The 25,864-nt window shown below is 44.1% G+C and overlaps 1 protein-coding gene across 4 annotated transcripts in view; it reads right to left on the reverse strand.

Moving 5' to 3' along the window:
• Positions 1-1,302: 1,302 nt before the first annotated feature.
• The window catches only part of FLOT1 (flotillin 1), a 104,349-nt gene continuing 79,787 nt past the window's right edge, over positions 1,303-25,864 (reverse strand). For all 4 annotated transcript variants that reach the window (XM_077463332.1, XM_077463344.1, XM_077463339.1 and 1 more), the window contains 3 exons: positions 14,713-14,850; positions 13,637-13,801; positions 1,303-11,757 (listed from right to left, as the gene is read on the reverse strand). In XM_077463332.1, the coding sequence (XP_077319458.1) occupies positions 11,725-11,757; positions 13,637-13,801; positions 14,713-14,850 (336 nt within the window). In that variant the 3' untranslated portion in view covers positions 1,303-11,724. The remainder of the gene's footprint in view (positions 11,758-13,636; positions 13,802-14,712; positions 14,851-25,864) is intronic.

Consider the following 25,864-nt stretch of genomic DNA (forward strand, 5'->3'; position numbering starts at 1 on the left):
AAGTTTGCCAGATGTGTTTCACACACCTGTGCTTAGCAATGATTGAGCACAGTGTGTGAAACGCGTCTGTTGAACTTTTTGAGCTGGCTGCATGGCATGTCCTTGTTTTTAATGGATTTTTAATAAAATTATAATAAAAAAATAAATTTTATTTTAAGTGCCGCCACCCTTTCATCATTCTGCATCTTTTGGCTCTGGACCAAGGATGGCACCTGGTTTGCTTTAAATTAGTGACCTTATGATTTCCCTGGAGCGATACAATCCCTTTGTTTCACTACGTTTGCATCCTGCACACTGCCTATAGCTCTGTTACCATGGGCTGTCATTGCAGAGCTGTAGGCAGTGTAAATGAACTAAGGGCGTGCTGATCAGCACGCCTGCAGTTCATTCAAGCTACAAGTACATCCGCCGCAGTGGATGATAGTGCTTGGAATTTATGCATTCACAGGAAACTGAATGATGCGCCTGTATGGGGGAAACCTTAAACTATTAAAAAGTCACAGGTGGTGTGTGTATGTGTATGTATATAGGTGTGTATGTGTGGGGGGAGAAAGTGCAGGAGCAGACACAGGTTACGTGTTCCACCCTAAAAAAAAAAATGTAACATGTTTCAAAGGTAAACTTATCCTTTAAGAAGAAGCCAGCAGTGGCAGGTCCCATATTTCTGTCAGTATGGGATTCTGTGAAAGGACAGGCTGACAGATGCAGCTGCTGTATGGACATTTCTGCAAATCTGATTGTTTACATTCATACAGGAACAGATGCACAGCCCTGGATCCAGACAGGTGGATGGTACAGTCAATCCCATTACAATTTTTAACAGCTGTTGGCAGTGAGTGCACAAGACATCTGTATTCGTAAACACATGCTCTGCAGACCCCGTGTAAATGAGCCCTTAAAGCAAGGATCCTCAAACTACGGCCATCCAGCTGTTGTGGAACTACGCATCCCATGAGGCATTGTAAAACTGACATTCACAGACATGACAGGAATTGTAGTTCCTGAACAACTGGAGGGCTGTAGTTTAAAGACCCCTGCCTTAAAGTGAACCTGTCACAACAGTCATTATGTGTCATAGTTAGGCTCCAACCTCACAATGAAATCTGCTGTATTAATGTGCTGACTCAACTAGGGAATTTTTATATTGCTCTAAACCAAATGTGGACACGTCTCAGCAAAACAACGATAATGTGTGTGGTTGGAGCAGTTTCTGGAGTTTTACATTTCAGTAGAGAGGATGGCAGAGAAGTTCTTATTCAATATATTTTACATTAAAAGCTGTTAATTAAAATGGAGACCATAAAAGGTGTATAGTATATTTATTCATCCATCAAGACAATAAATTCTGGTATAAGGCATTTATCATCTACAGGCACACAATTCACAGTTTATAATTGTTAACATACTAATTAGTAGCTATACATTTTTAAACAGCGTATGATAATAGGATTTTTTTTCACTGACCGACACAGCTCCTCTATTAGCCATTGGGTTGTATACCTTACCTCTAGGAGAATACTAGGCAAAGTTGTAATAAAACACTCAGAACTCTGTTCCGCCTATGGGGGCGGTCCCTTAGATATCAACCCTCCTGCCTGCAAGCAGAACTCAGTACGTCAACAAGCATTATAACGTAAAGAAAAAAAAAGGAGGGGCGGGTGCTGTGTCGGTCGGTGAATTATAGAGAAAAGGATTTTACGGTGAGTACAAAAAATTCTATTTTCTCTTATATTCACCGACCGACACAGCTCCTCTCTTAGCCATTGGGATGTCCCCAAGCAGTGCCAAAACGAGGGGTGGGAAAAACAGCATAAACACTTCATCCACCATGGCAAGTGGGAACAAGTGAAACTTTACCCACAAAAAAAGAAGAAGAACAGTGCGTGGAGAAATCCACCACAAAATCAGGGTACCCTCACAAGGAGTCACTACCCACAACCGCACAAAAAAACTGCGGAATGTAATGCAACAGTGCATTAACTTAAAAGGTACTGTTTTTTTTTTTTTTCTCCAATTAAAAACAAAGGGTAAAATATTGCATATTCAATTGCAACTATATAGCCGCCTGCAAACTTTACGGCCAAAAACAAGCATCAGTCGATGCACTGACGTCTACCTTGTAGAACTTGGTAAACGTGTAGACAGACGACCAGGTGGCCACCCTACACCCTGAGCAAGATGCTTGGTGTTGGAAAGCCCAAGACATTCCGATTGCCCTTGTGGAGTTGGCCGTAACGCGAAAGAGGGGCACCTGCCCCTTTAAGGCGTAGGCTTGTACTACAATCTGTGTAATCCCCCTGGAAATGGTGGCTGATGAGACCACCATGCCTTTCTTGGAACCAGCTAACAAAACAAACTCTGACTTCCGAAAGGGAGCAATGGTAGACAAACACACTTTCAGAGCCCGAACCATGCCCAAAGCGTGAAGAGCCACCTCCTTAGGGCGTTTTTGTCCTAGGACAGAGAGATGGTAACACCATGTCCTCATTAATGTGAAAAGCCGAGACCACCTTCGGTAGAAAAGGATGGTTGCGAACGCAACACCACCTTATCCTTATGGATAACCAGATAAGGCGACTTGCAAGACAAGGCTGCCAGTTCCGAGACCCTCCTGGCGGATGTGATGGCCACTAGAAAGACCACTTTCCAAAAAAGCGTCAACAGGGGAACACCCTGATATTTTTAAGCAGCGGATTATGAAGCGCTGATAACACCAGGTTCAAATCCCATGGGAGTAACGGTGGACGCACCAGAGGGACTACATGACAGACCCCCTGAACAAAGGTACTCACTATGAGTGAGACGCCAGGGGTCGCTGAAAAAGACAGTCAAAGCTGAAACTTGCCCTCTAATAGTGCTGAACGCCAATTTTTGGTCTACTCCTTGCTGAAGAAACGCGGATGCCAACCCTTCTCCTCACATATGAAGATGTAGGCCGCCCAGGTACGATGATACATCTTCTTAGAAGAAGATTTGTGCTCTCAACATAGTTGGGATCACCATGTCCGACAGACCCCAGTTCAACACCTGGCTCTCAATAGCCATGCCGTTAAAGCCCGCAATGGTAAAGCAAGATGGAGAATTGGACCCTGAGATAGAAGACCCTCTCGTAATGGCAGCCGCCAGGGAGCGTCTGCCACCAGACGCACCAGGTCTGCGTACCATGGGCGCTAAGGCCAATCTGGGACCACCAGTATTGCTGGGATCCCCTCAGCTTCCACTCTGCGAATCAGACGTGGTAACAGTTTCAGTAGAAGAAAGGCATAGATCAGCTGGTGCCAATCCCACGGAGCCACCAGCGCGTCTGATGCGTCCGTCCATGGATCCCTTGTCCCCCTCAGACGGGAGGCCAGAAGATCCACGTATGGTGTGCCCCACCTCAGGCACAGTAACCTGAATACCGCCGGATACAACGCCCATTCTCCTGGTCCAGCATCTGGCGATTCAGTCCACCAATTCTCCACTCCGGGAATGTAAATGGCAGACAAAACCAGTACATGTTGCTCTACCCACCGAAGTATGTGAGCGACCTCCTGTTGCCGCGGCTGAGCTTCTTGTCCCCCTTGGTGATTGACGTATGCCACTGCAGTGGCGTTGTCTGACTGGACCCTGAAAGGACGTGCTTGCAGTCTCATTGACCATGTGGAGAGGTACGGCCCGATCGCTCTCAGTTCGAGCAGATTGATCGGCAACTTGGATTCTTTCGTCGACCAGAGGCCCTGAGCCGACTTAACTCCCATTATTCCACCCCAGCTGAAAGGACTGGTGTCTGTTGTGATCACTGTCCACTTTAGAGGTAGGAACGACTTTCCAGCCTGAATCACCGGGGACCTCAGCCACCAGATCAGTGATTCTCTGACTGATTGGCTCACCTGACTGACGATCCAGGGACAACTTAGATTTGTCCCATTTAGACAAGATGTCCTACTGCAGGACTCTGGTGTAGAACTGGGCAAATAGTACAGCCTCAAAAGCAGGCCATCATGAGCCCCAGGACTCGCATGCAAAAGGGAAGCGACCACCTGCAGTACATCAGCAGTCTTACCGCAGATCTGAAAGGCTGTAGCTTGTCTGAAGGGAGAAAACTCTCGCCTCCATGGAGTCTAGCAGCAAGCCTAGGTACGCCAAACGCTGAGTCGGTACAATCACCGAGTTCTTTAGGTTCAACAGCCACTCAAATTCTTGCAGAGTCTGCATAGTGATCGCTACATCCTCCTCTAACTCTGAGGCGGAAGATGCTCTCCGGAGGAGATCATCTAGATATCGCACTTTCGCGATCCCACATTGCCGTAGCAACTTTAAAACCGGAGCCAAAACCTTGGTAAAGATTCAGGGGCTGATGTCAGACCGAAGAGAGAACCACAAACTGGTAGTGGGCTTCCGCCACTGCAAATCGCAGAAACTTCTGTTGCCACAGACATATGGGTAAGTGCAGGTACGCATCCTGGGATGTCTAAGGGCACCAGGGAGTACCCTTGATGGAGTGCAGAAACTACTGGGCGACAGATTCCATTCTGAACCTCTACACCTTAAAAGTGATAGAGGGCTTTTGGGTCCAATATTGGACGTACCCCTTCCTTCTTGGAAACTACAAAACATATTTGAGTAGAATCCCTGGAAACGTTCCGATTCCAGAACTCGTACAACCACCCTGCTACCCATGTCAACTCTTACTGCCCCCAAAGAGGGCCTCCCGGTGAGCCAGGGATATGGGTATGCTGGAAGGGAAGACTCTGTTTGGCGACCAAGAGAGCAACTTTATCTTGTAGCCTGAGGAAATCAGGTCGCAGGTCCATTGGTCGAAAACAGAGGGGACCACGGGTCTGCAAACTCCCGAAGGAGACCCCCACCCAAGACATGGGTGGGGACAAACCTTCACGCGGTAGCCTTATACTCGCAGGCTTGCGGTTCCAGGGACGCTTTTGTCCGTACGTGGTCATCCTGTCGGGCTGGGGACGTTATCCTGAAGCTCCAGGTGGACAGAAAAGCCGTTAGTGAACAGAAACAAGAGGGCCCTTGCCTACAGCGTGGCTCCTTCGCCTTCCTGGCCTGTGGGAGTAATACACTGTTACCAACGTGGCATGCTTATTAATGCCATCCAAAGAGGCTCCCAAGTGCCGTTCACCAAGGAAGGGAAAATCCGTTAGGACTTTTTTTTTTTTTTTTTTTTTTAGATGCCTGGTCAACAGACCAGCATTTCAGCCAATGAGGCGCCTCAGCTGACACTGAAGCCCTAGAACCAGAGGGAGGTATCCAGGGCCGCGTCACAAACGTACTATAAGGACTTGCACTAGTTGGTCTGCCAGTTTCACACAGACAGGAAAAGCCTGGCGCGCTCCCAATTCGCGGTGCAAAAGTTTTGCTCACTCAGACCGTGTCTGCGACACAAGTGCGGATGTCAGTACTGGTCGCACAGCCGACCCCACAACCGTAAACAAGGAACGAGCCACTGCCTCTGCCTTTCTGTCCACGGGATCCTTAAATGCAGGAGTTCCCACTACCGAGATCCTGATTACTTATTTAACCTGGACACTGGGAGGGTCCACGACTGGAGGAGCCGACCACTTTGTGAGAAGCATTCCTCAAAGGGGTAAGGCACCGCCCTGGGTCTGGGGGACCAAAAAGGTCAGTTGCGTGCGACCCCATTCCCTGTAGGTGAATTTGTCAAATAAGTCAGATACGGGAATACCATAGGTGAACATGCTGGCTTGCGGGACCCAAAGGGGACCAGTACCTCAGCAGGGGGACCTCCTGAATCTTCAGGGTATCACGCACAGCTGTGATAAGTGTTCCAACAAGCGATTTTTTGCTCCCGGACCCAGACGGGGACTCATCCTTACTGTCCGAACGGTCCTGGTCAGAGTCATCTGACAAGACAGAGCAGGGGGTCACAAACCTCACCGGGGCCCGAGTCTGTGCAAGAGCTCTAGGGACCACCCCCATGGGCAGAACTGAGAGTTCTGAGTGTTGTATTACAACCTTGCCTAGTATTCTCCTAGAGGTAAGGTATACAACCCAATGACTAAGAGAGGAGCTGTGTCGGTCAGTGAATATAAGAGAAATAGATATGTATAAAACATAAAAACATTCACAGACCATCCTGTGACTGGCACATGCTTGCTACACCAGCACAAGAACAGACATGTTGAGGGCTGGCATACAGGAAACCGGGGCAGGCAAGAAAAGGCGCAGAGGTCACACGACCCACTGTTATAACAGCTGTTCTGTACAGACTGCTCAGCAGGGAAAACTCGTATTTAGCATCCATTCAGAATCTTCTAGAAGGGAGAGCAGCCTACAGGGAAGGGCACAGTGAAACGGTGGAGGACTGCAGATGCCACTACTTGATGCAGACCAGAGTTAGAATTTTTTTTGCTGAAGCCAACTTTCTTTGCCACACAAAAGCATTTAAGGAGTCAGTTGTGCCAAAACGTGTCAATTATGGGTTGAGTTGGTGAGCTGAACCACCTCATAGCTTCCCTAGTCTGGCTCTATTCAACAAGGATTCTCCCAGCTCTTGCTGAATGTGAAACTAATCTTGGGGAGTGGGAGACCCATCTGATATTGATGACAAGGGTAAAGGGGAACTGGGAATTTGGGGACAGTGATCTATATGGGCCAACATAAGAGGTTTCATTGTCCAACGGTGTCAGTTATGGTTAACTATGACCTAGGGCACTCTAGATGTCCGAAACACTGCTGGGTGATCATTTGATTCAATCAACTGGGTAAGACCTTTCCAACTTCTAACTCTCCTTGAAAATGGATGTGGGCATGTCCTCCTACTCATCCTAAACCACTCCCACCCCACTCCTCTCTCCGATTTACCAATCCACGCGTGCCATGCATGTGGTGGTGCCTTAACCCAAGTGATGTAAGAAGCTGTAGTGTGACTCAGCCTGTTGGCAATTAAACAAAGATAACATTTTGAGTGAACATTTTAAAATACCATAGCAACAAAATCCTAAAATGCATATAATCTCTGTCATCCCAATATCCAAGCATCTGTGTGCACATCAGTGCAGTACTGTCAGCTGCTCAGCCTGCAGCACTATTTAAGTGGGTCCATTGATTCCTACAGCCCTGTAAATTTAGTGTTTAACCACTTTGCAGCCATGCCAGGTGCCCCCTTTAGATGTAAAACAGCTGGTGCATAGCACTACTGATTCGCATAAACTAAAAGGCCTACCCCAATAGAAACTAACAGAACTCATTTAACCCAGAAAACATTTAAACCTCTACAACAGAACGCAATTTTATATAGATTTGTCCAGCATACTTAAACAGGGGTTTTACATTCTGTTGAACTATACACTGCTGCCTCATCCCAGCTCGATAATGACATGTCAATACATAGGCTGTGATCAATAATGCACCATTTTACAGTATTCTACAGTCAGAGATTATTAGAAATTCTAAGCACAGCGCAGTATCTTTTTATTCAAGAATGGAACCTTCCCCTGTATAAAAGAGTGTGTGTGACAGCTGCAGTGGTGGGAAGGGAGCTCTGCTTCACCAAGGATAAGTTGTCTGTATGGACACTCTGGCTTCAGTGCACCTTAGAACGCAGTGCTTGCCCCAAAGCCATGTACCCATTGACAACAGGTACATAAAATTTGTTGTACACACTATCTGTTGTGTGGAGGCACAATGGAATTTTAAAGATTATCGCAGACAATTTTATGAATTCCCAAATGTTTCAAATTTGGTACGAGTCTACAAAAAGTTATTTGTTAAAGAGCAATGTTAGCCAATGATACCCATGAGCTGGACAGGAAGCAAGCATGGGCAGACAGACAGCAATAAAATACAGACAGATGTTCTAAACCAGGGGTCTCCAAACTGTGGCCTGAGGGCAAGATGTGGCCCTTTGCTTGCCTTTAATCGGGTCCTTGGGGCACCACTCCTCCAGCTGACACCAATGGTGGGGCACTGTTATCTTCCACTGATGCCAAGGCATTTTCTGCTTCAACCGGCCAGTTGGACCCCCCCCCCCCCCAAGCCTGAAGGACAGTAAACTGGCCCTTTGTCCAAAAAGTTTGGAGACCCCCTTTCTAAACCTTCCTCATTCTACTAGGTCATTTGTTTTTATTGCTGCCTGTCCAAAATTAGAGAGAAAGCAGGAGCGAGTACCTGCACAAAAAGATATTTGCTTCCAAAACAATAAAAGAAATACATGCAATTGTGTGTGTGTGTGGGGGGGGGGGGGGGGGGTGGATTTGGATGATGTTGCTTGTTTAATTTTGAATAAAGGTCCCTAAAAAAAATAAAAAAAAATAAAAGGCAAGTAATTGTCTAACAGGCAGGGAAAAAAGGTCAGATGAAAAACTATCCTGCTCAGTCAATCAAGGTGGTTTCGATTGACAGTTATTTGTTACATGCCTGATGAAATAAGTCCCGTTTGACAGCTTGCTATGATTTTCACCATACTATACAACCACTACACATTTCACTCTGCTAAATCCTAACTTGAAACGTGTAAGAAAACTTGCCAATTTGCCTGGATCAAACCTCGGTCTGGTAAAATATGCTCTCCAATGCAATGCTAGCACATAGGGGTTTCAGGGTGGATAGGTTTTACAGTACCCAAGAGTGCTATCTGCTGGCTAAAGTGGTTAAACGTGGTTTCTATAGCACAAGTGGCACTCTCCGATCTGAAGCTATACTCAATGTGGTGGTTTGTGATTAGTAAAAGGTCACACTAACAAACCACTGTGTATAGGGGATATTCATTCATCCAAGCCATACATTACTGGCATATGATTTTTTATGATTTTACATGTCACTCATGGAACAAACAGAAGATTTTCTAGAAATAGTAAAAAACAAAACAATAATGCATTGATGATCTGATTAAACTGCAAGAGAAAAATCGAATTCACCCAAGTTGCTGGATCTACAACTCACAGTTTGTTTGAACAATTAAAAGCAACTGAATTTCCAGGTGGTGTTTAAAGTGTTTGTAGCCCTAACAAAAAATAAAAAGAAATCCTGTTCCCCTTATAGCAAAATAAACAGCAAAGTGCTTGTGCTGTCTAACCTGCCCCCCTCTAAACAGTAAAAAAACCTGCCTGATCCTGCCACTCCCTGTGTCCCACCTGTGAGTTGACCATGATAATATGTCTGCTGAGCCCTGACAACTGTGGTCAGCTCACATCCCTTCGTCATCTGCAGCTGTCCTCCTCACCCCCTTCCCTCCCTGTATGTCAGCTCCTGTGCCTCTGCTGCCCCCCCCCCCCCCCACATTCATATTAAAAAAACAAAACAAAAAAAAAAACCACAACATTACAAAATATCCTGGCAGCCCCTTTCCTTTATATCCAGCGATAACTCTCTGTAAGTCTTTGTGTAAGCAGATGCTTCTAAAAACCTTTTTCCCAGTTCTCTTTAGGCTGGTCATGTGACCCCCGGCTGCTCTGCTACTATGATCCAAAGCTACAGTTGGAGGTGCCGAGCGGCCAGCATGGCAGTCATGTGACTCCCAGCCGTCAGAGGAAAATCTCAGCCCCCCGTTGTAGCCCTGGATCATAGTAGCAGAGCAGCTGGGAGTCACGTGACCAGCCTGAAGAGAAGTGTTTAGGTTTGACCTCATATTATACGGTTTTGGTAAATCTAAAGGAAAAATATATAATGTATGGCCAATCTTATATCCCCATCACGCCTGTAGCCCAGAAGTCAGAACCGAAGCAAAAATGTGTTGGTGTACATGCTTCATTCGCTGGCATCTTTCTCTAAGTTGAAACAGTCAGGATGCAGCAGCTATCAGTTTCCGGTAACGTTGAAGAGGTGCATCAGTATTGTGTACTATTATTGGAACCGAAGGGCTCATTCACTAAGCCTTGTGCAACAGCCATACCCTTTTTTTTTCTTTATGTAGAAATTGTTTTATTCAGTATTGAAAACGCAGAGCATAAAATGTGAAAGTACATGTCAACTTCCAGTAATTGTACCTTTTTTTTTCTCATTTTACTGCTGGTGAGCAGCATGGAGGCAGCCCATAGAAAGTGAATGGGCACGCATAGGCTGTACGGACTCGCTTGCGCAGCCGAGTTTGACAGGCACACGTGCACAGGCCTTTGCATACCTGTGAAAACTGTGAACGAGTCCATACAGCCGGTGCATACTCACTTTTTTTTGGGTTGTCCGCATGCACCTCACCAGCAGTAAAAACAATAAAAATAAATAAAATATAGCTCTGGCTGCTGCAGGGGGCTAAGGACCTGTGTGACGGAGTCCTAAAGGATAAGTACACTTCTGATATAAACTCAGTGTTTTTCCATCTCACAATATCCTGACCAAACATCCCCATTGTAACGCAGACCTCAGAAGCAGATGAATGGAGATTACACTGCCTGGCCTTTTCGCGATGAAGCGGTTTTGTATGCCCTGTCTGGTGACATTCGAGAAAGTCAAGCTTGATCCAGGCCTTGCCATAAAAAATAACGGTCTTGCCCATCTAAAAAGGTCACCACATTAAGAAAGACTGAATTATCGCAGACTATGACCAAGTCTGGTCCCTACTGGGGGGGACGGGACGGAGGGAGTTAATAAATCTGGAGCAGTTGTGCATGACAACCAATTAGCTTCCATCTTTAGCTTGTTCAGTTAAACTTTGAAAATGAAAGGTAGGAGCTGACTGGTTGCCAGATACAGCTACTAGATTCTGTCTGCTCCAGTTTTGATAACATTTCCTTCACTGTTTTATTCCAAAAGGTTACTAGACACCAGAAAGGATATACAAACTGCCCATCCCTGGGAAGGTCACAAAAATTTAATCTTTATTTTACTGCATATGAGGCTGGGTAGGGTGGAAGCAAATCCTAAAACATAACCTCAAGCTAAAGTTCAAAACCAATCTTAGAAAGCATTTACCTTCCAGGGTAGGACTCGTTTACACGTGCAGCAGCCCTCTGAAAAGTGATCGCAGTGTTTGGCAGGCAGCTGGAAGGTTGTCGCCCCCTCACCACCTGTTTTAACCCTGTTAGCCTGTGCAGCATCCATGTGCATTGCACATGGTTGTAGGACAGTTGCAACACATTTACAATGCCTCCAGCCACTTTGTTGGGTTAAGGGGACAGTTGAGGGAGGTGAAACCACCTACTTTTACTGCACCTCCCCCGGTTGCAAGTGTAAACTAGCTTAGTGAGTCAGTCGACAAAAGTAAATTTAAACATGCTTGGAGGATAAACATAAATCTATAAAAAAAATAAAAATAAAAAGTTTTTAATTGGCCCTAATTTGAATATTCCTGAAAGGACTATGTCTTGCCTAACAATCCATAACTCTCCCTTCAAACACTAGAAAGATAAAAAGGGAGGACGTGATTGGATGGCATGGGCAACACATACAGTTGTCCTCATGGACATTTTTATACATCAGATCCAATCTTAGGATAAAAACACTTCATATCATTACTGCCAGCTGAGACAAGAGAAAAAAAAAAAAAAAAAAAAAAAAAAAAAAGTTGAATGCCCATAACTCAATAACTGTAAAAACAGGTTCCAAGTCTTTGAAATTACAAGAAGGCGGCCTCAATCTGCTCCAGGGGGAGCCTATCAAAAAAGCATGAGTCGGCTGTGGAGAAGTGCTTCTGTACACAACACCTTATTACAAGGAGACCAATGTGAAAGACAAGGAGACTGCTGTTGTAGGCACCATAAGGGGAACAAGGGTGTAAGACATACGTGGGATGACAATACAGTGGGACTGATTGACCTTCAAGCATTAGCACATGCGTCCAGGTTTCTTCTGCATAGTCTACAAAAGAAAAAAAAAAAAAAAAGATTCCAAATCAACAGCAAGTAAAACCGTTTAGACTCTTAAAGGAACACAATATAATGCAAGTCCCTAGTTAAATTCACACCTATGTGTGCAAAGCTTTCCCCTCTTGCATAGAAAGCAAACTCTGGGCGGGTCTTCCTCTTCTTCTTTGTGAGTCACTTATGCAGAATAATTAGTTGCATATCAGATGTCCTTACTGATCAGTGGCTGCATGCTTATTATGAATAACCAGGTAGGGGGGGAAAAAAAAGAAAAAAAAAGCAGCCCACAAGCTCAAACCTCCAAAACAAAAATTATAACTTTCTTAGTGACTGTAAGACCCCTTTCACACGGAGGCAGCTTTAGCGCTAGAACTAGTGCCCATAAAGCGCCCGAAAACTGCCTCCCATTAACTTGAATGTGTGCTTTCATACTTGGGAGGTGCGCTTGCTGGGCGATAGGAAAAGTCCTGCAAGCAGCATCTTTGAGGCGGCTTGGAAGAGCTATAAAATCACGCTCCCAAAATGCCCCTATCCATTGAAATGAATGGGCAGCACTTCAAAAGCGCCGCAAAACTGGTCTTTTTTCATTTTTTTTTTTTTAAAGGTCCCGTTGTCACATGGTGTAAAAAACGCAGCTAAAGCACTGCAAAAACAACCGGCGCTTTAGTGCTGTTATAGTGGCTCTTCAGTGTGAAAGTGGCCTAAACCTTTGGACATTATTTTTTAAAATAACAAGCATGTCATACTTACCTGCTCTTTCAGCGCTCCTGGCACCTCCTCCCTGCCGAATGCCCCCATAGGATGCCGCTCACTTATGAGCCCCGCTGTCTGTATTCATTGACACAGTCAGCAGAGCTTGGCCCCTCCTTCCCCACTCCCTAGTCATAGGATTTGATTGACAGGAACAGGAGCCAATCTGTCTTGTGAGGAAGGAGAGCAAAGAGCCGCTGCTCTCGTGAACAGCACTGGCCATAATCAGGTTCATGTAACTATAAAAGGAGTGGGGGGGGGGGGGGAACCAGACACAGGTTTTTCACCTGATGTATAGAATGCATTAAGGTTAAAAAAGAAAATAAACTAAAAGCCTTTAAGAACAACTTTAAAAAGGAAACCTGTTATTGTATAACAATGGCAGCTGCAATTTCTAAACTCATGTACGTTACGTTCTATGCCAGAGAATCAATACAACCAAGTAGCAAATGGAATGCTGATCTGCGTAGTTCTTCTGGGTTGGTGAGTAAGGTCCCTTTCACATGGGACGTATCCGTAATGATCCGCTTGCTCTGCGGGGATCGCTCCGTTTATCCCTGCTGAGCCGGCGGATGACAGGGAGGTCCCTGCACACTGCGCAGGGACCACCCGGTCAGATCTCCGCTCTCCTCTATGAGGGATCGGATGAACACGGACCGTCCGTCCGTGTTCATCCAATCCACTCTGCAGACGGATAGAAAAATAGGATTTTCCTCCGTCTGCAGAATCGGACCATAGTGAAGATGGATGATATCGGGTGTCAGCATTCACAGACACCCGCTATCCCATAGGGATGCATGTATGTTCGCATTTCATCTGCAAACGGATGGATGAAATACGGACACTGTCCACATGTGTGAAAGGGGCCTTAGAAAAAATTAAGGAAGCAGGATGTTCAGCATTGATAGTCAACAAACCTATGTTTTTTTTAGCAGGAGAGGTCAGTAATGGCAGCCTCTAAGCACAGGCTTACTTAACCTACAAAAAGATATCTGGTTATTCAAGCAATATAGTTGTAGCTGTGGAGACACAGCCATCCATTGGACAGTATCAGGGTTCCTGATACAACTGCAGAAATGAACTGTTCTGGTCTCCAGAGCAATTGGCTTATGGGAACCACTGACCTGACTGATGTTAATGCCAGTCAGTTTTTCCACTGTATCTGGCAAGCGGTTTAGTATGTCCAATACTTCTCCTGTAATCTTGGCAGCTCCAACCTCACTTCCACTGCTGGACACCATTTTAATCTTATTTACTTTGGTTAAAGGTTTGCTGATCTCCTCGACAATCTGAAAAACAAATGCCAGTGTCACCAAATACATAGCAATGCTGAGCCTTATGCTGTCCTGATTTGCAATATAAATGTAACAAAAAGGGGAGGTTTGGTTTTAAATAACTCCAGTGAAAACAAACACCCCTCTTGAAGTTGAACAATGGGCAGAAAAATGTAAAAAAAATAAAGTGATTTTCTGATTTTCCCTTCTACTCAACTGCAACTGTGATTTTTCCCTTTTACTTAACTGTAAAAATATTTAACCAATTGCTGTCTCCTAGTTGCAAATACTGCCCTTCTTTTCACTTCCCTTTAGCTCATCACAGCCTGAGAGCCAAGTGAAGTACCTGATACTTCCAGGAGAGAGTCCCTAGCCCTGTGTAAGCTCTAGCAATGGCAAACTTCAACTCACAGAGCTTTTCCCTGCTTCTACAAGCAAACAGGGCAGCAAGGTAAAGAAAAATAAATAAATGTGCGTATAAGAAGTGAAAAGGGCAGCCCTATTGGTTTGAAAGCACTTCAAATAGATCTCCCTCTATCACACACACGCACTCCTGGGTCAGATTTCACGTTCTTAATAATGAAAGCAGACATCATCTTTGTGTAAACTGTGCCAAAACTAGGTTTTATAATCTTTCCAAATCACCAACCACCCCAAAAATATATTTTTGCTAGTGGTATCTGCAATTGTCCACAGACATTTTATTTTTGCTGGAAATGGGGAGTGTCTACGATCAGCTTAAAAACACACATTGCTGGGACATTCATACACCTGAATATGTAAAAGACTGCTTTAGTCAGTCTTCTAGCAGTTTTGGATTATGGCAAATGTGCCATTAGAAGTGAACACTGAGTAGGGATGTGCAACATGATCATTACAGAACAGAAAGCAGTGTATACACTCTGGCAACCAGAAAGGCTTTATACCAAAGGCAGCTTCTCCATTAACATGTCCACTATAGCAGCTTCCTGATATTCCTGGAAGGCTTGTGCTTTCTTTTCCATCTGCTCAGCATCAGCACGAGCACGAACTTCAATGGCGTAAGCCTGGGCCTCTCCCTTTACCTGGAAGAAAAATCAGAAAGTACAGTTGGATAGACATCCAGATTCTGAAAAAGTTGCCCGATTGAGTTATTTAAGCATTATTGCCTAGGTGCATTAGCAAGAATTATTACCATCCATACAGGCGAGACCTGTAAAACAAAGTGGTGTCCCCATTACCCACTGCCTATATAGCAGACAAAGAAATCAAGGCTTCACAGGGCACTGTGGGTTATCTAAAGAGAGGGCATATTAAAAGCTTCCTGCATTTCGTTTTAGCTGGTATGAAAGAAACATTGTATGGAGCTGCTTGATAAAGGGCATGTCACGTGTGTGCGTGTGCGTGTGCGTGTAAAATGGAACATGCATTGCAGGGGGCTGGGAAGGGGAAGGCAGTGATGTGACGCCAGAGCGTTGGGGGAGGAGCCTGACGCGGCGGCCGTGAGGGCTGAGAGAGACTGCTATCCACGGTGGTGGAGGAACCAGATGGAAGACCGGGGACACAGCGTGGAGGCCCCTCATTAGGACGATCTGTCTCCCCCCCAGAGCAGGTTGAGACCGTTGTGGAGAGCGGTAGTGGCAGGTGAGAGCGGCCGTACAACCTCCGGACGGGAGATGTAAGCAGGAGATTCAACTGCAGCTGGTGAGAGTAACCCCCCCTCCCTTCCCTCCCTCCCTCTCCCTCCGGGACGAGACAACTTGCACAAAGTGACTTGGACACAGTGAAAAAGTCAGCGGCAGCTGGAGAGGGCAGCTCTCCCCCCTGATAAGGAGGACTGAAGCTGACAGGATAATAGGTGATCCTGTCCCTTATCTGTCGGCTGTGAGACCTGTTGTGTTGTGTATCCATTCCTCTGCCCTCTCTACCTCCCCCTTCTTGGACGCTAAAGCTGTTTGCATGCCTGATAATTAACCCTTGAGATGTTCAAGAGCAAGACAGAACAAGTGCTTGTGAGATATACAGCGAAGGTTAAAAATGCTTATTGGTGACACTAATACACGCACTAATACATGCAGAGACAATGTTCATATAGCAACTGTATTGATATGAATAAATGAGCAAAGTTAAGAACCTGTGGGAGAAAAAAGGACTGTCATTAAATCTTCTCTAGGATATGTGAAGATAAATGAAGTTTTTTTTGTTTTTTGTTTTTTTTTCTTCCTGTGCTGCTTTCCTAAAAATACCAGCTTGAAGTAAGTCTCCCCTGGCATATTATCTATGGAATATATATTAATGGATATTAAGCAATAGCTCAATAGCTCAAAAAAAAAAAAAAAAAAAAAAAATAGGGGGGAGACGGTTTAAAGAAGTAATCTGCATGAGAGACATACTGAGCTTGAACACATCTGTGGGTAACCCATGAGCACGTATATACATCTATTGCACTCGCATAGAACAGAGTTATCGACTATCAAAGAGAGGTCTCTCCCTTCTTTTTTTGTCTGGAAACATACACAAGGAAAGGAGGAGGGGAAGGAGGAATATATTATAAATCCCAGAGGGATAAGCACACGGGAGAGGGGTAAGCCGGAGGGGGTGTGAGCCCAAAAGAAATAATGAAAGGCCGATCCCAAAAAGTAACAGAACCCAAAACCCCCAGAGAAAGTTTAAATTCAAGTGCAAACGCAAGCTCAATCCAGAAATATTTAACAACTAAAGAAGGGAACACCAGAAGTCCCAGTATGGAAAAAAAAACAGCTCAGGTAAACAAAGGCGCAAGAAAAGAGGCAGCTAAATTAAAGGGGGCCCAAGGAGAAAAGATACAGGAGAACATGGGAATAGAGACGGAGATTACAGAGGGGGAAGATCTGAGGAGTGAATCCCTAATGCCTACTAAGTTGGATATGTTAGCAATGTTCGAGAGAATGGAAAACCTGATAAAAAGTGAGGTCTCCAACGTACGTATGGATTTGGGACATCTGTTAAAAAGGGTAGAAGAGGTAGAAGAGAAAGCGGAGAGACAAACACTGGAGATAGCTGGGCTAAAAACACAAATGAAAGAGCTGCAAAGACAACAGAAAGAATGTTGTTATAAAATGGAGGCGCAAGAAAACCAAAATAGGCGCCAAAATTTGAAGATAAGGGCTATACCAGAGCAAAATGGAGAAGATCTGGAGGAAAAAATGAAGAGGATATTTAACCCCCTACTGGAGAGAGGAGAGGCAGAAAAGATAAAAATTGATAGAGTACACAGAGTGAGGAAACCACCTGGGCTAAAAGAGGACATGCCACGGGATGTGCTTATTAAGTTCCATAAGTACTCAGACAAAGAAAAAGGGAGGAGGGGGGGGAGGGAGAGAGGAGAATAACCTATAGCTCAAGATTTCGAGTAAAGGGCATTATTTGGGTTCCAACATGACAATGGTAAACTGTGTGTCGTATAATGTGAGAGGTCTAAATGTAGCTAACAAACGGTTTAAGATACTAAGAGAATTGGAGCAACTTAATGCAGAAATCGTGTTCTTACAGGAAACGCACTTAACCCATGAAAGTAAAATTAGACTGTACTCCCCAAGATACCCGACCTGGTTCTATGGAGACTCAGTCTCAAGTAGAACAAGGGGGGTAGCAGTGGGGATAGGCCGGGATATCCAATTTATAGTAGAGGGCAGGATGGGAGACCCGGAAGGGAGGTTCCTGTTTCTAAAAGGAAAACTATGGGGAATAAAATATACCTTGGCAAATATATATAGCCCGAATAAGAATCCAATAACTTATCTGAGAAAGATACTGGGAAAACTTTGGGAATTTAAGGAGGGGAGGGTGATTGTGGCAGGAGACCTGAATTTTCCGATAAATCCGAGACTGGATAGTTCGTCCCATGCACGGGAGACGGCGAACATGCAGCGAAATGTAATTAAACAATGGATGACCGAACTACAGCTGATAGATGTGTGGAGAATACAACATCCGAAGAAACGAGATTATTCGTTCTACTCCCCCGTGCATGGGACGTACACCAGGATAGATTATTGGCTGGTGGAACATCAGCTATTGGAGGAAGTGGTAGATACGGACATCGGAACTAGGACTCTGTCGGACCACGCGCCTGTAACCATGAGAATTAAAATCCCAGAGGTAAAGAAACCCCCGTTTACCTGGAAACTAAATAAAGATCTATTAGACGTAGAAGGAGAGGAAACAATAAGAAAGGAGCTGCAATTTTTTTTTGCCTCAAATGGGAAGGACGAGATGGCGGAGAACATACTATGGGAGGCCCATAAGGCTTACATAAGAGGAATATATATCTCACTTGGGGCAAAAAGAAAAAAAGAAAGGAATAAAAAGGTAAAGGAATTAAGAGAAGAAATTAGGAGATTAGAATTAAAACACAAAATAGAGAAACAAAATGGAAAGGGACAGATACAGGGGCTACAACGGAATCTAGCTATAAAAAAACTAGAGCTGGAGGAAATAATAGAGCAAGAAGTAAGGAGAGAATATCATAAAATAACGAAAGAGCGATATTTCTTGGGAAACAAGAATGGCAAGAGTTTAGCTAGGATATTGAGGAAAAAGAAAGCAAAAAATTATATTGAGAAAATAATAGATAAAAAAAACGAGATCAAATATAAGACTGAAGATATAGCGGAGGTATTTAGAGAATACTACGAGCAATTATATTGGGTGAGAAAAAAGGAGACAGAGCAGCAAGAGAATATTAGAAAGAGGAAAATCAAAGAATATATAATAAACGCTAAGGTCCCTACACTATCACAGGAAATAGTACAGGAATTAGATTCTCCTATAACAACATCCGAAGTAAACCAAGCAATAAAAGAAACAACAGGAGGGAAAAGCCCGGGCCCGGACGGCTATATAATAGAATATTATAAAAAATTTGGGGAAATTTTGTCACCAAGGTTATGTGCATATTTTAACGGCCTAGATATAAAATACGGACTGGGTAAGGAAGCCTCTCTAGCAATTATCTCCACAATATTGAAAGAAGGGAAGGAAGGTATGATATGTTCAAACTATAGACCTATCTCATTATTAAATACCGACATAAAATTATTCGCAAAAATACTAGCTACTAGAATGAAAAAAATAGTTCCGAACTTGGTCCACCCAGATCAAGTGGGGTTCGTGGGGGGCCGAGAGGGAAGGGATAATGGAGTGAGGACACTATTGCTTCTCCAGAAAGCCCAAGAGAGCAAAATCCCCAGTCTTCTCTTGTCAATAGATGCAGAAAAAGCATTTGACCGAGTAGACTGGGGATTTATGCTGGGCACGTTGAAAGAAATGGGATTTGGTATCCGAATCCTGAGTTGGATAAAGACACTCTATGAGTGCCCAATGGCAGTGGTAAGGGTAAACGGCAACTTGTCTGACCCCTTTAGAATGTACAATGGGACTAGACAGGGTTGCCCACTGTCACCCATACTGTTCGTGTTGACTTTGGAACCACTGCTGGAGACAGTGAGGAAAAATCCCGATATAGGAGGAATTGAGCTGGGGGAAGAGGTTCATAAGGTAGCCGCATTTGCGGACGATGTCCTATTTTATGTGACAAAACCTAGAATCTCCATGCCAAATTTGGTAAAGAGTATCGAGCAATATGGAGATTTATCAAATTTTAAAATAAATTTAAAAAAAACAGAGGTTTTAAGTGTCAGCACGAGCAGTGGGGAAGAACAGGATATCAAGGGCAAATTTCCCTTCCTATGGAAAAAGGAAATTAAATATTTAGGTATAAAGCTGGCAGCCTCATTAAAGGAAATCTATGAGATAAACTATATCCCCCTACTGGACGAAGTAAGAGAAGACACAAAAAAAATAATGACGAAACCATTGTCCTGGTTTGGCCGGATAAATGCCCTTAAGATGATCATACAACCAAAAATATTATATAAGTTACAGATGTTACCGATATATATTCCCCCAGTCTACTTTAATACTATTAAACGTCTAATAACCAAGCTCATCTGGAAAAATAAGAAGCCTAGAATAGCCTTAAAGGTATTACAACTGGGAAAAGAGAGGGGAGGTCTAAAAGTACCGGATTTTAAGAAATATTACGAATCTATAGTATTAACACGGGTGGTGGAGTGGACAAAATTAGATAATGAAAAAAGATGGGTGGCAATAGAACACAGCGCTGCAGAGACACGATTAGGAAAGGAAATTTGGATACCCCCAAAACACAGATCACTCGGACCAACAACACTTGCACTCACAAAAAATGTTTTTAGAATATGGGATGGAATTCACAAGCATAATAAGTGGAAATACAACTCTCCACTAATGGCATTAAAAGAAAATAATTTATTTCCACCGGGGAAGAGCACTATGGGAGGACACTGGATTAGAAGAGAAGATATTCAATTGAGACACATAATAAATGCGGGTAAAATAAACACGTTAGAAACACTACAGGAGTACATGGATATAGATGGATGGAGGTACCTCCAGCTCAGACATTTTGTCTCATCATTGCCACAACCACTGAGAAGTGGAACAGACCTTAACGCCTTAGAGCGGATATGTGAGGGGAAAATAATAAGAGTAAATATCTCACAGATATACAAGATGCTGGGAGAAGTGGACGAGACGGAGGTACCTAAATATATAAAAAAGTGGGAAGAAGAAATAGGGCCACGAGGGGAGAAACAGAATTTAGAAAAAATCTTACACTTAACACACGGGACATCGAAAAATCTTAATACAATAGAAATGAATTATAAAAGCCTTGCTAGATGGTACAGGACACCAGACAAGATGAGGAGATATCAGGAAGAGCAACTCGGGATGTGCTGGAGAGGGTGTGGACAGCAAGGGACTGCGGCACATATCTGGTGGGAATGCCCAAAAATTAGAAATTACTGGAGAGAAACATTAACTTTAATAAAAATAATAACAGGAACTCAGGTACTAGAAAACCCATGGACATGTCTTTTCCATGGTACAGACACCCCAACTCAAAAGTACAAAGAAGGCCTCATAGGAAACCTAATAAACGTAACAAAGAGCTTGATACCAAAAAACTGGAGACAGGCGGAAGCCCCAAAATTGAGGGAATGGATAGGTAAAGTAGAGGACATGTATAGAATGGAGGGATGGGAAGAGGATGAGGAGAGCGGGGAAAAGAAATTTCGAAAGAAATGGAAGCAATGGAAACTGTTTAAATCAACGAAGTAATATGAAGAGGTAGTAGGGCTATAGGGGGGGGGGGGGTAGTAGGATGCATATGTATATGTATACTATGTTTTATACTTTTTGTATGGAAAAAATTTAAATAAAGATTAAAAAAAAAAAAAAAAAAAAAAAAAATGGAACATGCATTGCTAAAAAAGGTAAGGACTCAAAAAACAAAAACCCCATGTACCCATGTAATAAAGAAGCTTAAAGCGGTTGTATACCACCCCAAAAAAATTTTCTACACCTGTAAGGAAAAAGGCATAATGAGCTAGTATGCACTGCATACTAGCTCATTATGACATACTTACCTTAGAACGAAGCATCGGTAATTCAGCTGGTCCACGTGGAGGTAGCTGACATGTTGCCTCGGCGGGTCTTCCAGCTATCATGGCTTCAGCGCTGTGAGTGGCTGGAGCCGCAATGTCATCACTCCCGCGCATACGCGTGGGAGACTTCTTTCCAGCAAAGTCTGGCATCTGCCGGGCTTTCAGCCGAGAATCCCCTGTGCGCCGCTGAAGTCAGAGGCTCATTGCAAGAGGAATATCTCCTAAACCGTACAGGTTTAGGAGATATTCTTTTTACCTACAGGTAAGCCTCATTATAGGTTTACCTGTAGGTAAAAGTTGGAAAATTTACTATACAACCGCAGCTCCAATTGCTGGCTAAAAGAAAATATGATTAATAAGCAATGTTATGTTAAATACTATAATAAAAATGTTTATTTTTTTATCTTTGACTATAAGGTCAGGTGGGCATAGAGAAACCAAATCACACATCACTAATCCAGTGGACTGAAACCATGTCTATGTGTATGTGCATTTAGCCTCATTCCTTTATATACGGCTGTACTGATGGACACCGCTCCAACTATTCTAGGTAGTGTCAGAGCTTGTCCACTCCCTGCTGTATCCCACACAATCCTAATTGTCCATCACTACGATGGGGTGCCTCTTTAGCCAATGGGAATGTGCAGCTTCCAGAATGAACAACATTCAGTTGTAACAAAGGGGGTTGAGAGTTGATGCAGGTTTGTGCAGGAACCTCAAAGTCCCTTACTTTATATCAGCTGGAAGCTTTTTTCTTTTTAAAGTGAGAGCATCACTTTATTAAAGTGGAAAACATCCAATCCCCCCCCCCCCCCCATTCCCGATTAACAAGTGGTGTGAACAGCAATTCTGAGAGGCCCTAGAATTAACTCAGGTAAATTCTAGTTATTCCTGCTTTGACTTCTATGTTGCTGCTCACTGAAAATCAATATGTTTTAAGGGTGAGCTGTGCCACGTCCAAGAAGGTCAAGCAACTAACTGCATGCAGCTTCAGAGCTGCTGCATGACTGATCTGAATAACAGATGTGTATTACCAGTTTAACTATTATGCAATTCAATACATTTTACAGAGCAAAAAAAATAATAAAAAAATAAATAAATAAAAAAATCACACATACAAGGATAGAATATGAGACCGTTAGAAGTGTTTTGTCGTCTTATGTAATGTGCCATCTCTGAGGGAGCAGATGTCTAGTACAGTGTTTGAGCCTTTTTTTTCCATTAATGAGAGTATACATAAAGGAAACAGAGTGTCTAAAGGTGTAGTGGATACACATTCCTGTTCAAAAAGATATAAGGTTTTGATTAAACACTTTTGCTGGGGGGAGAAAGGAGATATAGCAAGGAAGCTAGGGTCTGCCCCAGAAATCTAGAGTCTGCAGCTGTGGTTGCGTTTTAAAGGCGGCCACGTGTTACCCAGGTTAAAGTGATAGGCTCTAAACATCTTAGCGTAGATTAGTTCTCTAAAGCAGGGGTCTTTTAGACCTGGTCTAAAAGACTGATTCCCGAGAGTATGAAAGAATGGTGAAAGGCATGAAGATATCTCTTCACTACATACTTCAATGTCACACCAATCATTGTATGCGATTTATTTCCTGATGAAATGTTATCTATGCACCAAGGAAGAGTCGGCAGCAAAATCTTGGAAGCCACCTGCTGTATTAATACCCTTTGTTTAAATGTGCTATGGCGGCACCAGTTGATAACCCTTGTTAAAGAGGAAGTAAACCCTAATGGGTTTACTTCCTCTTTCATTGCCTGCAAAGGCAAAGCATAATGGACTACTATGCATCGCATAGTAGCCCATTATGTGTCACTTACCTGACACTGGAGCCAGCGAAGTGGCCGCTGTCCCCTGTAGTCCGCCGCATCCATCTTGCTGGTGGCGTCTCACAGCTCCGCCGCTGTCATTCGGCGAAGCCGCGATGACGTCACTCCCGCGCATGCGCGCGGGAGTCGACATACGCGGCAGCTCCATTCTTGTAAATGCCGCGCTCAGTGCGCCTGCGCACCGCTGTCTACGGCGCATGCGCCGTAGACAGCGGTGCCCGTTTTCGGGCAAATATCTCCTAAACCATATAGGTTTAGGAGATATTGCTTGGACCTACAGGTAAGCCTTAATCTTACCTGTAGGTCAAAGTGGTTTGTAAGGGTTTACAACCACTTTAAGTGACAAACAGCATAATAGCCTGCAAAATCTGAGAGGGAAATGCCCCCAAAAGTTCAGCAAGGCATAGGATCCTGGAAGAGAGACAAGGTTTATGAGCCCAGAGGAATTGGGGGAATATTCTGTTCAATGTCGGTGTATGAAGAGGGTATACAAATGAGTAAGGCCTGTAGAGATAGTATGTGTGGCAAAATATTCATTTTCAAGATGCTATACCTTCCAAACCACGAGAAGGTGCCCAAATAAAGTAGTTAAGTCTTGTTTTATATTATGGAGAAGAGGTGGGAAATTTACCTGAAAAGCAGTTGACAAGTCTTTAGGAAGATGAATTCAAAGATATTTTATGTAAGATTTTGACCATTTAAAGAGAAAATTGCTTTGTAAGCAGCTAAGCAAAGAGTCTGGAAGTGAGATGTTCAGGGCCTCCAATTTCTGGCAATTTATTTCACAGAGGCATATTCTTAACAGAACAGAAAAATAAGATTTTTTGTTCTCACCGTAAAATCCTTTTCTTTGTAATTCACCGACCGACACAGCTCCTCTTAGACCATTGGGTTGTATACCTTTCCCTTTAGGAGACACTAGGCAAAGTTGTAACACAACACTCATAACTTTCAGTTCTGCCCAGGGGGCAGTCCCCTAGGTATCAACCCTCCACCCTGCCTTGCAGTAATCAGTTCATCAACAAGCAGTATAACGTAAAGATAAAAAGGAGGGGCGGTTGCTGTGTCGGTCAGTGAATTACAGAGAAAAGGATTTTACAGCGAGTACAAAAAATCCTATTTTCTCTTATATTCACTGATCGACACGGCTCCTCTCTTAGACCATTGGGACGTCCCCAAGCAGTGCCAAACGAGGGGTGGGAAAAACAGCATAAAAACCTCATCCACCATGGCAAGTGGGAACTAGTAAAACTGTACCCACAAAACAATAGTGCATGGAAACCACCACAAAATCAGGGTACCCTCAACAGGAGTAACTACCCACAACCGCACAAAAAACAAAAACAAAAAAAAAGGCGTAACGCAACAGTGCATTCTTAAAAGGTACTGTGTTTTTAAATCGAAAAAAATTAAAAAATAAAAATTAAAAATATTGCATATTCAATTGCAACTATACAGCCACCTGCAAAAACTTTGTGGCCAAACAGGCATCAGCCGATGCACTGACGTCTACCTTGTAGAACTTGGTAAACGTGTGGACAGACGACCAGGTCGCCATCTTACACACCTGAGCGACAGACACTTTGTGTCGGACGCAAGACGTTCCGCTTGCCCTTGTGGAATGGGCTGTAACTGGAAAGAGGGACACCTGCCCCTTTAAAGCATAGGCTTGTACTACAATCTGTCTGATCCACCTGGAAATGGTGGCTGATGAGACCGCCATGCCTTTCTTGGGACCAGCTACCTAGACAAACAGTCTGACTTCTGAAAGGGAGCAGTGGTAGAAAAATACACTTTCAGAGCCCGAACCACGTCCAGAGCGTGAAGATCCACCTCCTTAGGGTGTTTTGGCCTAGGACAGAGAGATGGTAACACAATGTTCTCAAAATGTGAAAAGCCGAGACCACCTTCGGTAGAAAGGACGGTTGCGAACGCAACACCACCTTATCCTTATGGGTAACCAGATAAGGCGACCTGCAAGACAAGGCCGCCAGTTCTGAAACCCTCCTGGTCGAGATGAGGGCCACTAGAAAGACCACTTTCTGGAAAGCGCAGCATGTCAATCTTTCTCCACACACATGGAACAGAGGCCACCTTATTGCACCCATCTTCCTATGCACCGCCTCCATCTAGCAATGAACGATTTGAGGACCGCCATCAGGGTGTCCATGGGCACTGCGCGGTCTGCAGGTGACCCGGTTGCCATTGCCTGGACTTTGGGGGAAGAAACACTAGTTTCTGAGCCATGCTGACCCTATCCTGTCTGCCACCCGAAGGGGACTTGGGACAGGCCCACCCTCCCTGCTGCCTCTGACTGAGGGGCTCATTCCCACCGGACTTACCACCCTGGGGAATTCTGCGCTGTCCACAAGTGGTGCCTGTAGTCCCTGAGTGCGCCCAGGTGCAGAGTAAACCAAAAACTGAGTTGGTGATAACCGCTGGAACGTTCGCTAAAACGATCAGAAAAAATGCTCAGGCTTCCATAAACTGGCCGCTCAGCGTCCAGTACACAGACAGGAAACACAGGAAAAAAAAAAAGGCTGTGAGCACATGAGCCATGCTGCTGTCAGGGAACACTGAAATATGTTCAGGCTTCCAGAAAATGGCCGCCAGTGCCTTGAATAGGAATCACATAGAAAATGCCCGCTGAAGCCCAGACAGTCAGCCTGCTCTGCCCACACCTAAAATGGCTGCCAAACATTGCCATAATTTAGATATAAAAAAATAAAAAAAACCTGCA

Source organism: Lithobates pipiens, unplaced genomic scaffold, assembly GCF_037356315.1.
Source record: "Lithobates pipiens isolate NorthernLeopardFrog02 unplaced genomic scaffold, aLitPip1_a1.2 Scaffold_1, whole genome shotgun sequence".
NCBI lineage: Eukaryota > Metazoa > Chordata > Amphibia > Anura > Ranidae > Lithobates > Lithobates pipiens.